The sequence below is a fragment of the Ambystoma mexicanum genome, chromosome 6p (assembly GCF_040938575.1).
Source record: "Ambystoma mexicanum isolate Mex_15411 chromosome 6p, UKY_AmexF1_1, whole genome shotgun sequence".
In the NCBI taxonomy this organism is placed as follows: domain Eukaryota; kingdom Metazoa; phylum Chordata; class Amphibia; order Caudata; family Ambystomatidae; genus Ambystoma; species Ambystoma mexicanum.
Window position 1 is genome coordinate 293,058,831 of NC_090935.1, and position 13,791 is coordinate 293,072,621.

Genomic DNA, 13,791 nt, shown 5'->3' on the forward strand with positions numbered 1-13,791 from the left:
GTGAGTGAGTTTATTGAACATTCCTCAGCCAAATTTGCCTTTAGAACCATGAAAAACACACAAATAATCTTTTAACAGATCGCACACTGGCTCAGCATAGGTGATCAGGCACAAGAAAACAGACTCTAGAAGAGGGAAAGGCGCATACTCTGAATAGAGGAATATCACAACCTTTAGCAACTGGTAAAGTGCCTATGCTTCAAACAGCAACAAAGTAAATGGTACACAGGTTGAAGAAGGGATGTAGCACACAGGCTCAGAATGATCAAACAAAGCCAAGATCCATGAGTGCCCTGCAAGGGTGACCTCGCCAAGGCCCCTAGACCAGGAGCAGCCTACAATTTCTGTTGGTAAATGACAGTTTGATCAAAGCAGCTGTTCCATGTACGACTATGACCGGTCCTAAGTCGAAAGGCTGTTTAGAAAGACCGCGCGGAGCACCCAAAAAACACTAGAAAAGGAAATAAGCAGGTAGTATTATCACACAATACTCCATTATCAAACATATATACAGCCACCTTTAGGCTTGTAGGAATGCACACAGTAACTTGGACAACTAAAAGAAGGTAAGAAGTGATGCAGTGGAATGAAACCAGTTCACACTAATCATGTCCTAACTATATAAATCCAATTCCTGTGATGTTTTGAGGCCTTGTACCCAAAAGTCACAAAGCTCCTTCTTAGGAGAGGGGAATGATGTAGGAAGAGTCTTGTGATGATGAAATGTTACAGATGATAGTCAGCAATGTTGCAGGTCAGTAGTTATGTTGCTATCTTTTAGAGACAAGCTTTTAGATCCGATGATCAAAAACCGATGGAATGGAATGGAATAACCAAAGTTTACTCTAAGGTTTATTCTAAGGAGTACAGGGGGAGGTGAATGCATTGTAATTACGGACCCCTCTGACTCCAATTTTCCCAGATGATTCGATGTTTCGACTGGGGGTCTCTTGAGGTAGGTTTTTCTGCTGTTTGTTTCAGTGCAGGATGTCTACGGGTTGCAGGTCCGAGGATTTTTCCAGTCGGATGCTGGTGCATGATGTAACCCCTGGCAAAGAAGGCAAGCAGGATTCACAGATGCAGGACTCTTCTGGACACGTCACTGGACACAGGTAAGCGACTTACACTGACGGCCACCGCACAGCAACGGTGGCAAGTCTCTCCAGTTGCGTTTGAAGAAGACCTTCCAGAGCAGGTTCCCTTGAAGCTGGGAAGCCGAAACTTGGAGATGTATCTCCTGTCACAAGCTTGTTTTTAGGCACATATAGAAGTAACCAAAAATTCCAAGTATAATAGACTAGGCTGATACAAAAGTATCCCCACTGTACTGCTTTGTATGATGCTGTGTGCACTATCAAAAAGTTACCAAAAAAACAAAAGGGAAACATAGCTTCCCAGTACTGATAGTCTGAAGTACTGATTAGTTTCCCCATAACAAAATGAAAAAAATGCAGAGGAGTGATACTGAAGGCTTCACTTCTCTGTAAAAAGTCGGGACAGGTTCAAAAACAAAAGAAACATGTTTTTGGCTCAACGAATATAGAGAAAAAGTTGCCAAAAAAGAAACCTTTACTAATAGCATGTGAGGATTTATTGGAATAAAAATAGATCATGGTGGGCGCTACAGGTCACTTTTTTGTTAGTGTTTTATGTAGGGCTCGAGAGCAATAGAGCGCTGTGTAAGGGAAATTAAACCACCTTGGGCAGAGGTCATGGCCAAGGTGCTGACCATCCGCCCTACCACAAGGACTGACATCTCTCTGCAAAAGGATGTAGAATCCCTGGCCAAGAAGGGATGGATGAAGCTGCAGTCCACACAGCCTACCAATAAACACCTGGATGGCAAGTATAGGCAGGCGGAGGGGGACTCGCTCATACTGTCAGTGCACCCCAACCGCATTCCTCCGTTATAGGTTCAGCCTCCCTTTTTTCCAAACCACAATCTTCATCATCTGCCCCCACCTCATCACTCCTAGGGAAGGAGGAAAAGCTGTTGGAGTCCTACGGCAAAAAGATTTACTCTAATGCCACGCTCCACCTGTGCCAGGCCAACGTTGATGCTATGTTGGCTGCAGTGAAACAAAAGTTTTGGCGGGGGATTGCAGACTTCCTCCCAGTGCTCCCTGGATCTGAACGATGCTTACCTGCAGGTCCCGATTTGGGAACCCCATCGTTCCTTCCTAAGGTTCAGGATCATGGGCTTTCATTTTCAATACAAAGCCCTCGCTTTTGGCCTCAATTGAGCCCGAGGATCTTTACAAGGTTAATGAACTCAGTAGCAGCCCTGCTCTGGACGGAGGGTCACCACCTTCATCCATACCTCGATGGCTGGCTAGTCCGAGCGGAGTTGCCCATGGCAGTACACTTCAGCACTGATGCACATGCTATACGATCTGGGGTACTCCCCACCGAGTCCTTACCATTCCTTGGGCTAATTGGGGATACGAGGATGGAGCGGATCTTCCCCTTAGCTGATAATGTCATGGAAATCAGGAAGGCTACCAGGCATTTTCTTAGCAGACCAGTGATCTCAGCATGGTGGTACCAGCACCTGTTCCGAATAATGGCAGCTTGTCTCCTGGTTGTGCCACACACAAGACTCAAAATAAGGAGACTGCAGCTGCATTTCTCAGCCTCTTGGAATCAGGAGACAGGCTCCCAGGAAGCTCTAATAAGCATACCACAGCACCTCCACCGGGACCTGGTGTGGTGGAGTGCAGAGACCAATCTGTTAGCGGACAGGCCGTTCAGGCAGCCTTTTCTAGAGATCACCATTACCACAGACTCGTCCCTAGAGGGCTGGGGGGGGCTACACTGGACAACTACATTCTCCATGGACTATCTTCACGGCAGGAACAGCTGGAACATATCAACTGGCTCGAGATGATGGCAATCTGGCTTCCTCTCAAAGCGTTCCTCCCCATTGCCAACAGCAAGTCTGTCTGCATCCAGACAGATGGCTCCACTTGCATGTATTTCATCAACAAGCAGGGAGGTACCAGGTCCTCGCCGCTCTGAAGGCTGTCAATCGACATTTGGGAGTGGGTACTGTCGAAAAACATTTACTTATCAGCAGTCCACCTTCCAGGGGAATCCAACTTGGTGGTGGATAGGCACAGCATGCTAGGGATCGACAACTGTGAGTGGCATCAGGAGCCAATAGAGGAGCAAGTGGATGAGGTTCTGTCACTTGGCCAAGATGAACAAGATTGATCCGCTGACATGCCCCCTGGACAATGTGTTATCCTTCTCTGCGCATCTGGCTCACTCAGGTGTACAGGTAGACCTTTGCCGTATGTATCTGGCGGCCATTGGGGCCTACAAGAACTCCGTCTCCTCCTCCAATCCGGTGGTAAAAAGGCATTTGGCTGGTCTGACCAGATTATATCCTGTCAAACGTCCACATCCGGTCTGGGACATTAATGTGGTGCTGGGCGCCCTGGCACACAAACCATTTGAACCCATAGCGTCGGCAGACATCAGGCTGGTTATAATTAAGACTGCCCTACTGGTTGGCCTTGCCTCAGTACGTCGGATCAGCGAAGTTCAGGCCCTGGTGGCTTCAGATCCCTATACCACTTTTCACCGGAACAAGGTGGTGCTTAGGACGCATCCTGCCTTTCTCCCTAAGGTCGTTTCCGCCTTTCACCTTAACGAGGAGATTGTTTTCCCAACATTCTTTGCAGATCCAAAGGATGAGGCTCAGAAGGTATTGCACTGTGTGGATGTCAGGCATGCTCTAAGATTTTATCTGGACAGGACAAAGAGCTTCCATAAGTCGGATGCCTTGTTCATCTCTTTTGGTGCGTCAAAACCAGGCTCACAAGCCTCCAAGGCTTCCCTAGCAAGGTGGATGGTGATGGCCATCAAGGAGGCGAATGAGGGGCAGCACAGGGCTTTGCCAGCAAGCGTGCTCGCCCACGCCATCAGCCAAGGCCATGGCTGTGGCTTTCCAAAGACACGTCCCATGGACTATCATCAAGGCGGCTACTTGGGCTTCCTCGTCAGCCTTTTTCTAACACTACTGCTTGGTTGCCAGCGCCAGGTCGGACGCAGCCTTTGGCCAGGCAGTTTTGAAGAATTTGTTTTCTTAGAGGGGCAAATCTCCTCTCCAGGGCTGCATTCAGTTGTAATCGCCCATACAGTATTGAGGAAAGGGGACAGGACGTAGGAGTAAATTATATGTGACCAACTTACTCCTAGTCCATAGTCTCCTTTCCTCCATACGTCCCACCATCCTCCCTGTAACATCTGTGTCATTAAGCAATCATAATATTGTCGATGAGTCAAAGGGACTGAGGAGTGGCGCTTGTGGGCAGAGTCATGGGAGCACATGCTACCAGAGCGCGCCCACGCGCGCATCTAAATTTAAAGAGGAAGACAATTATTTCTGGTGAAAAAGGGCCCGTTTCCCATCCTTAGTGAGGGACGCCCGTACAGTATGGATGAAAGGGGACTGTTGACTAGGAGTGCATTAGTCACTACGGTGAGTAACTTATAATTAATCTTTCTTAGCAGCAGTATCGATAACCAAACATTGAGGCTTTATTTTTTATGTGCTTCTGAAATGAGATGTTGCTCTCTACAATGTACCTTAGGGATTTCACTGAAGGGGAAGTTTGGGGGTGAATCCGTCCAGCCATCCTTCAATGGTTTCCTGTCTGGAGGGATGGCCAAGAGGCATTATTTATTTTTTGGTTGGATTGAGATATACACTCATTGTCCACATGTCAGTAGTGGCTAGGTGAAGGGGAGGGATGTAGCGGGATCCGTCTACTCAAATGTACAGCTGGGTGTCCTCTCTTAAAGGTGCAGCGAGATGTGTGGGTCATTAAGGAGTGATCCCAGCAGCTCCATGTATAGTTTAAAGATCACCAGGGAGATGATTGAGGCCTGTGCCACTTTGCAGATACCTGGGCGACCATAATATCTGAAGGTGCCCATTTGGACAGCCTGGTATAGTCCAATATGTAGAAAGATGACCAATCGAGAACTGTTCCTGCGAAGACCGCTCTGTATGCAAGCGACTTATCAAAGTCAGGTGTGCCACCACACCGAAGGGGGAAGATGGGGGCCAATAGGACAATGATTCAAGGATCCCCTTTGTCCATGATCTGCAGAGTATCATTGATGAACTGGATGGTGAGTGTTTCAGTGCTGCATTTAGGGTAGAACCCTGCATTTAGGGTAGAACCTGGATTGGTGGTCCTGGAGCGGTATTGGGTGAACAAATTGTTTTTTAAAAAGATAGATTTGGATAGACCACTGTGTGACAGAACAGAGCGTTTTTTCTAAACCAAACTGTCAACCTAAGTGACGCTCATGAGTGCCCGCAGGAGCTGTCAAGCACAGCGATACACAAAGGAGTAGTCACGGCATGTCAGGTGTGTGTGTGAGAAAACGTATTTTTGAGAAGGGGAAGTGTAGGGAGGGAAACTGAAGTGTTTGTGGTGGGGTCTGTGGAGCGGGGTGGCAAGAAGGAAAGGATCTCGGGGGGCGGAACCCTCGAATCAAAAAAATAAACCCTCTATCATGTGCTTTTTCAGCTTTTTTGAGATCCCGCACAAAAGCGGCTGAAATAAATCTTTTTTTTTATGTGTGAGCTTCAAAAAGTGGACAAGTGACATAGAACCCCTGGAGCAGTACTGACCGGTTGATATGCTTGTGAAGTCGATTTGCCACTACATTCTCAATGATTTTCGCAATAAATGGGATGCTGGTGAATGGTTGGTTGTTGTCGTGGTCTTGTGGATTTATTTATTGTTTGCTTGTTAGGCACTTATACAATAAGAATATACTGTTTCAAAGCGCCCACAGGGCAGTGAAGGAGGATGGGAAATACAATTACAACACAATATTAAGAGCAGAGGGCGAAAAGGGGGAGGGACGACCCTACTATTCCTTGTCAGTATTCAGAACGTGCAACTGCAGAAAGGAAGAAGGAAGAGGGGGTAAGTGCTGGGGAGTTTTAGCTCGGGGGTGAGCCATGGACAAAGTGCTAGGAATGTTGAGTGCTACACTGCCTGGGCCGCGGGAGGTGTGCGAGTCTCCAGAACGGAGGGTGTGCAGATGCAAAGTGCTGTGGATAGACCGGAGCTAGGGAGCATTGGTGTGGGAAGTCAACGCTGCGAAGATGCATAACGGGCAAGGACACCAATACAGCACCAGTGTTAGTTTCTTAAGGAGTGTGTGGATTAGCACTATTTTTAAGCAGCTTGCGAAAATTCTCTAAGGGAGGTATTATAAATCTGAAGTGAACATGGTAAAAGCATTATGGTTTCCCATTTTTACAAATAAAATATTCTGAGGACAAGGAGTCAGTGTTACGAAAACTAATTTGAATGAAAAAACCATGGAGGATGCACTTTCTCATTAGCGTTTGTTTTAGAAATGTATAGGTCACCTTATTCCTGAAGGTGGCCTACGTCATCCTGGGAGGCTGGACAGCAGCACAAAATATTCGCTGGCCAACCCCCTTGCACACAACAATGTCAGCAGTGTCAAATGGCCTGTCCGTGTGAATTGCTAAAAAAAAGTGAAAAGCATTTATATCCCTGTTTGATGGATAGAAATGCAAGTGGGAGAGCAGCGGTTCATACCGGTGCTGTTTTACTTTAAATAAAATGCATGGCAAGGTCAGGAATTAATTTTATTTTTCTATTTTATGGATCATTTGTTAGGCGCCTATACAACAGAATTGTGTTTCAAAGCACCACAAGGCTAAATGGGAAGGGAAAAGGGAAATTAATAACATTGGCAAAACAGTGCGTATACAGTCGCGGTCCTAGTTGGCCTTATGGCATTCAGACCTGCAAGTGCAGTGAGCAAATGTGCAGGAGAGCAGAATGGATGGGGGGGAGGGAGGGGGATGGAAGTGCCAAGGGGATCCAACCAAGGAGGCGGCCTCAGGCTAAGTGCTGGTGCAAGCGACTCCCAGCGGTGGGATACAGAGCTGCCAAGCAGGAGCCTTAGTTACTAGTCACAAATGGCCTGGCTGCAACACTTGCACTATGCCTCCACCTACGGTGACCTACCCTCTCCTCTGCCGAGCCCACAGCTCCACTACTTTTTTTGTTTTTTCTGAACACTTTTATAACTGAGGGGCGGGGGGGGGGGGCGGTGCTGGTATCGACTGGGAAGAAGGGCCTGGTATCCTGTGAGATTCATGAGAATCAGGCCACCAGTCTCAGGGGCAGTGGGATGATTAACAGGAAAGGGAGAGAGAGAAAGAGGTAGAGAAAAGCAGAGTTTTGAGCAGTTTGTGGAACTTAAGGAGGCCCGGCTCATGTCTGACCCTGTCATGCATTGTGAATCCCGTTCAGGTGTTTCGAACAAGCATGCGCATGGCAATGCCTTCAATGTGCATTTTTAAGAGCATCCCATTTTTTATAAACGGGATGTTTTTTAATATGCGCAGAAACGTCCCCTGTTTTGCTCAAATCCATAAAGGGGGTAAAAGAACAAGAAAGCATTTGTGAAATTAACCTGTTTTGATGCAAATGATGAAAATGTGCTAGGATATACCATCATGTGCACCCAAAACGGAGGATAGCACAGGGGCAACGTGCTGGTCTTGTAGCAGGACCACACAGAGCAACAGGGGTTCGAATACCGGATCCACGCTTAGAAACCGAATTTGGGTATTAAGCGAGTTATAAAAAAATGTTTAAAAAAATAATTAAAAAAGGTTTGGAGCGTTGAGCCGCTACACTACTCAGCAACAACAAAGTATCCATCAGAACATTAGTAAAGGTAAGTAACCCTTTCTTATCAAAAACGAAATAAGTGATTTTAGAAGAAGATGGCATACTCTGAATCTGTGTGCAGCAAAAATGAAATATATTTACTTCTGAATTGTGCTCAGCCAGAGAGATAAAAAATAGATGCACAGAGAAATAGTTTTGTTTGTTCGGGTAATCCTGAAAAGAGTTTGTCTTTCGAACCCTGTTGTTAATCATGTTATTTTTGCATTTTACAGGGTGGAGCCAACTGGCTGCTATGCACTGCGTCATGCTGCCTGACCTTTTGGGGCTGGATAAGTTTAGGCCCCCTCTCCTTGAAATGCTGGCTCGAAGGTGGCAGGATCGGTGCTTGGAGGTAATATGGGTGCCCCGCTTTGAAAAACGTATGACTATGTACGTTTTTTGTTACTTACACACCATGTGAGGTGTTCGGTTGTTGGTAAAACCCTATGCTATTTTGTATTGTTTATGGATTTAATTAAACATTTATGCATACATTACTGATTTACATTGTTCATCTAATTTACATTAAATTCTTCCCAATCAAAATCTGTTATAAAATAGGAGATACTTGTGTCCACCATAATAATCAGTGCCAACAATTATTATTAATTTATCTACAGAATATAAAAAAGTTCCAAAATATAAAATGTTAAGGGTTTGCCAGCACAACTCCTATATAAGTGTTCCAAAGTCTCGATCTGCCCAAGGTTTCTACATATAGAACAATTCAGTTTCATTTAGATCTACCTTTTAACCATGTGCCTGTCCTCTGAATTGTTACTACCAAATAGCAAAAAGAACCAGGTTTCCTATCTACTTCGAGTTGTCATAATGTAATCTGGGATGGGGCTGTATGAAAGGAAAATCTTTATACAATGTTCGTGTTATTTGTTTTTGAAATTCTCAATCAATAGAAGTCTTTCCCCCCTGTTATCCCATTGTTCAGATATTTAGTCTGCTCTTTAATTCGCCTGTTAAGGGACCATTTTTATCTTACTTAAACTCAATGCTCATAAAGAAGTGTCTACAATTCTCAGCATATTGATTAATGAAACCACTGTGCCCTATTTCTATCTCCTTAATATAGACATTATCAACTTACAATTCCATTAATCTCAGGTCCATTTTAAGCACTTTGGGGGCCCGGGGTACAGACACCTCTGGGGCCCCCCTCCAACACACCAAAGGAATTAAGGGCTATAGAATATCTGGTGTGCCCCTCCCCGTGTCAGGATAACAAACCATAGCTTGATATGCTGTTTCGCAGAGATCAAAATAAGCATGGTAAACTTCCTTTCAGATACCTTACACTCTTCATTCATGTTGTAATCAGAGTGATAAACAAGTAGCATTTCAAGGGCAACATTAGCAGTCTACGCGACGGTACTTGTGTTCAAGCATAGGTACAGCAAACATTTCATCAATAGCAGCCACGTGGAAGGTATAATGGACATAGTATAACTGCAGGGCACAGATTTTATGACAAAGGTACACATAATCCAGAATAGTATGAGATTATCTGCCTTGGAGATAGCAAAAGTGCTCAAGCATGGATACAGACGACCAATGGGAAGCGAGGATAAAACACTACACATACCATACCATAGAGAGTGGATGACGATTTGAAGATACCAGGAAGGTGTCTGTATTCAGACAGACTGAGATTAGAAGTGGGACATGGTTTTCAAGCAGTGTTGCCGTTCGAGAACAAAGAAACAGGTGGCTGTGGTGTGCAATATATCAATGCTCACTATCATTATAGAGGAAGCAACACTATATATAGCCAGTGAAACCATGAATTAGTCTTTTTTTAAAGATCATACTCTGAGAACGAAATCACTCTGAATGGCTGACAATTTTGAAATGTTTAGGGGCTTGTAATTTTGACAAGTGAGGAAATTCAAGATTAAATGAAATACCCAGGATCACTCATTGATTAAGAGGTGAAGCTGGGATTCGTACCCACAATTTCTCCTCTTGTCAATTTATTTTCTAGTATTTACCATGAACTAAAATAATCCCATTCTACAGTACTGACTTGGAAAATATGAAAATCACATAACCCAATATAAACATTTAAACAAACAAAGTTACAGAAACATATTATACAAAATGGGAATGATTCTAGCTTCATTGTCTCCATCATCAATGAAAGTATATAAATACCAGCATACTAATGGATAAGATCTTAAAAGATTTCAGGTAGGTTTCTCTTTCGTATTGTAAAGCTTTAAATACACCCCATACATGGGCTTGTGGTATTTAAAAACATGCAGAAAAACCTTGGTATTGTACAAAAAAAGCAAACCGTTTTGTTGTCACATAAGCAAACCTTATAATATGATGGTAAGAAGCCTGCAATATCTAGTGTGCTCTCTTCTGTCTAGAACTCCTTCCACTCAAATGGCCTACATGATAGGAAAGATCAGGTAATTGGCCAAACAATGCCACCAGTATGTGAGAATAAAATCTTTTCATAGAAGGCAATCTACCTTGGGGTGGGGGAGGAGTGGTGCAATCTGACCCCCGTTACTGCCTAATATCTGAGCAAATATATATTGCAGATCTCAGGGCGGTGTGCACTGCACTATGTCACTGCCAAACTGCTCTGATACACACACACACATACCAAACACTAAGAAATAAACACAAGAATAAAACACACAAAAGTCAATACATTTATAACAAGGAATACATTTATTCATGCATAGCAAGGCATGATAAAACACACTACTAGCAAAACCGAATTTGCACCCTTTCTGCATAGGTGCAAATCTACAATGCAATGCAAACAAATGCAATCTAGAATTGCCAGTTCTTCTGGCTAAAATGCAAGCAGCCTAATTACTCAGTCCTGCTGAATCTAAATGCATTGCAGCCTAGTAACAACAATGCAGCCTAATAACAATGTTAAGCGTCAGCAAGCTCCATCATCAAGATTTCTCTCTCTCTCATCACACACACCACACTTCACACTCTCTATCAATGAGACAATCCTTGTCTGACCTCCCCTTCTACCAAACCAAAAGCTCTGTGCAAGTGTATGTCCTAATTCCCCATTGAACCATACTCCCCTTTTGCAAGAACTGCAGGCAGCCCCCACAGATCTGCATCTATCTGGCCTCTCTCTTGGCCCCTCAGCGGTCTGAATCTGCTGCTCTCCCTGCCAGATCGATCTCGATCTCTGCTCTCCCCTCTCAATCAGTCTGCATCTGCTGGTGTCATTCCAAAGGCTTCCCAAAAGGCTTCTATGTCTCCCAAGCTGGTCTGCAAAAGCTTCCCCAATGCGTCTCCAAAAGCTTCTAGTTATTAATCAAATCATGCTTACAGTTATAGTGCCAAATCACGTCATACATCTCTATGGTAACTCATAGCTAAGCATTTTCTAATTACATCCAGCGTCAGACTGTCTGTCAACGTCAGTCATGTACTCTATAGTTCACTGTGTTCTAGTCACTGTAACATCTCAAAGCATATCTTGTACATGTCCTATGGCCTTCTGCTCTGTTTTACAAAATCAGGCTCTCCCCTTCGTCAGCTAAAAGCTTCTTTCTCTCCACCGAAATCCCTCACTCCCTGCAGTTCTCCCCACCTTTCTTTCTGTATTTCTGCGAACACAAGGCCCAAGGATGCTGATAAAACCAGGCTGCATTCCTTCTGCTCGGGGAAAGGCAACCTAATCTGTTGACATTCTTTGAAGTCAGTATAACTCATAACAATCTCTGCGGAACAAACAGCTTCCAGCGTCTGTGGCTCAGAATGGCTTCAGGGCCTGTTTCATTCATTCTGGCATTTAGCGCATCCTCTCAAACCCAAGCGCTGTATAATGGACTCAATGTGTTCACTTCTAAGAGCATCTCTTTCAGCATATATGACAATAGCATAACTAAGCAAACCCTTCATATAACAGGGCCTATATCTCTAGCAAATGCATACGAAATTGTCTTTCAAAATGCAGCACAGCAACATGGATAATGGATGTATCTTTATCTGAATATGTCTGATGACAACATACCAGTAGGCCCATATATATTTCCCGTTCGACAGTACTGTCAGTGATATAAGATTTGTCCAGGATCACTGTATCGTCTGCTGGTGAGGCCAGGATCCAAGCATGAACGCTTTGGTTCCACAGTCTGGAATTTGGATACATAAACACCTCTAACACTTTATTGTCACCATTGTAGGTGCCTGCCTAGGTTTTACAACTCCCCATCTAAACAAACCAATTTCTAGACCATCACCATACTGATGCTATGTTAGTTTCTATAGCAACCGCTATCTAGTGCAGGTACATTGGTGATGATAACACCTAGAATACTATAGAACAAAGAACATTTACATGCAGGCTTAACAACTTCATACATTGGAAATGCTGAATCAGCCTTGCTAGAATTTGGTATTGTAATCTTGCATGTGAACGCATATCTCGGCAATGAGTGCTTAACACATTGAGATATCCTCTGAACCATCGGGACACTCAAATGTATCAAGATGTATTTCAACGTTGGCTATTGCACATGATCAATATAATCCCCAAAGGAATGCAAAAATATTCCAGGTGTTGTGCCACGCAAACTATGTATACTAGAGTGAACATAGCATTACAGGATGAAAAGATCAGAACAAAATGTACTTGTCAACACAGACGGAAAATATGTTTAGCCATAGCAGCACACCATAGAAAATCCTGATGTGCGATACTTCATTTTGTTGACTTAGGGTAACTGACTTTTATTTTTATAAGAGTCCTCCTTGGGGTCCCATCCAAGGTGGGGGCCCGGGGCAAGTGCCCCTTTTGCCCCCCCATAAAGACATCTCTGATTAATCTAAGAAAATCTGTTGCTGTTCCAATCACAGCTCTAGTATATGAAGTGTCCACATTCAACTCCAGTATCAAAAGGCTCGAAGATATGGATTTTCGGGCAGTTTGTGTTTTCAGAAATTCCCCTCCAGCCATTGTGAATTTGATAGTTAATTATTTCAATACCATATAAAATCATGGGGCATATTTTCTGTTGGACAACTTTATGACAACCATACTGGTGAGCAAAACCTTTCAAGGCTAGCTACTACTGAGTTCAAATTGTTATCCCCACCCCACTCGCTGCTCCAGCTGAGACCCTTCCCCAGGTGGTGTTATTTCTTTTTTTTTCTAAAGTGGGGAGGCAACAGGGAGATTCTCCCTGTTGCCTCCCCATGATAGAAAACCCCAATTCCCCTTCCCTCTCCCCCACTTACCTGCGGGAGTGGAGCCTTGCGCTCCGGTCCCTGGTCTCCTCCCGTCTGGCTACCATTGGCATAGAAAAGGGACTGGGTCCCTTTTTCGGATGACAATGGCCATTTTTTTTACATGTTTTCCAATGGCCGCCATCATCCAAAAAAGGGACCTGGTCCCTTTTTTGCATTTCAATGGTGGTGGCCATTTTTTAAACATTTTTTTTTGTTCTCCGACGGGTTTTTGTTCTCTGACGGGAGATGTGCTTGCACAGAGCTGATCGCCCTGTCAGATTAAAAAAAAAAGAAAAAAAACTATCCGCAACTTTGGTGGATCGCGGGGTGCAAATAGCTTTCATGCCTCGGCTTGCGGGTATACATGGGCTTTAACGGCCTGCAGCCAGATGTGAGGCCAGAGCGAACAAGCCCATGTACGCCCTCCAGCCGGGGCGTGAAAGCTATAGTTAGCACTTCATTCTAGTTCTGTTACTTATCGGAGTTGGTAATTAGAAAATGTAGGTAGCGATGTTCTTTAATCTCCATAATAAAACTATTATTTAAAAACCATCTATACTTTTTTTTTTGTGGTAAACTTCATTAACATAATTTTACTATTTTTTTTTATCTACAAAGAAAAAACTAAAGCTATTTTGGTATGATTGGATGATTACTTTGGAAGCACTGCACATGTATTCAACATGTTCAGAATATGCAAGATTCCCACATAAGAGACCTAATTTCGACATACCTGGTTTGTTACCCCTGTAGCAAATTGTGCAATACATATATGCGCTTTACGCTCAATTGATGGCATTCAGAGGAAGAGGAC

General features: G+C 44.1%; 1 protein-coding gene across 4 annotated transcripts in view; it reads left to right on the forward strand.

The window, feature by feature from the left end:
- WDR7 (WD repeat domain 7) overlaps window positions 1–13,791 on the forward strand; it is a 2,460,073-nt gene that overhangs the window by 1,064,218 nt on the left and 1,382,064 nt on the right. For all 4 annotated transcript variants that reach the window (XM_069627029.1, XM_069627030.1, XM_069627031.1 and 1 more), the window contains one exon: window positions 7,979–8,097. In XM_069627029.1, coding sequence (XP_069483130.1) covers window positions 7,979–8,097 — 119 coding nt within the window. The remainder of the gene's footprint in view (window positions 1–7,978; window positions 8,098–13,791) is intronic.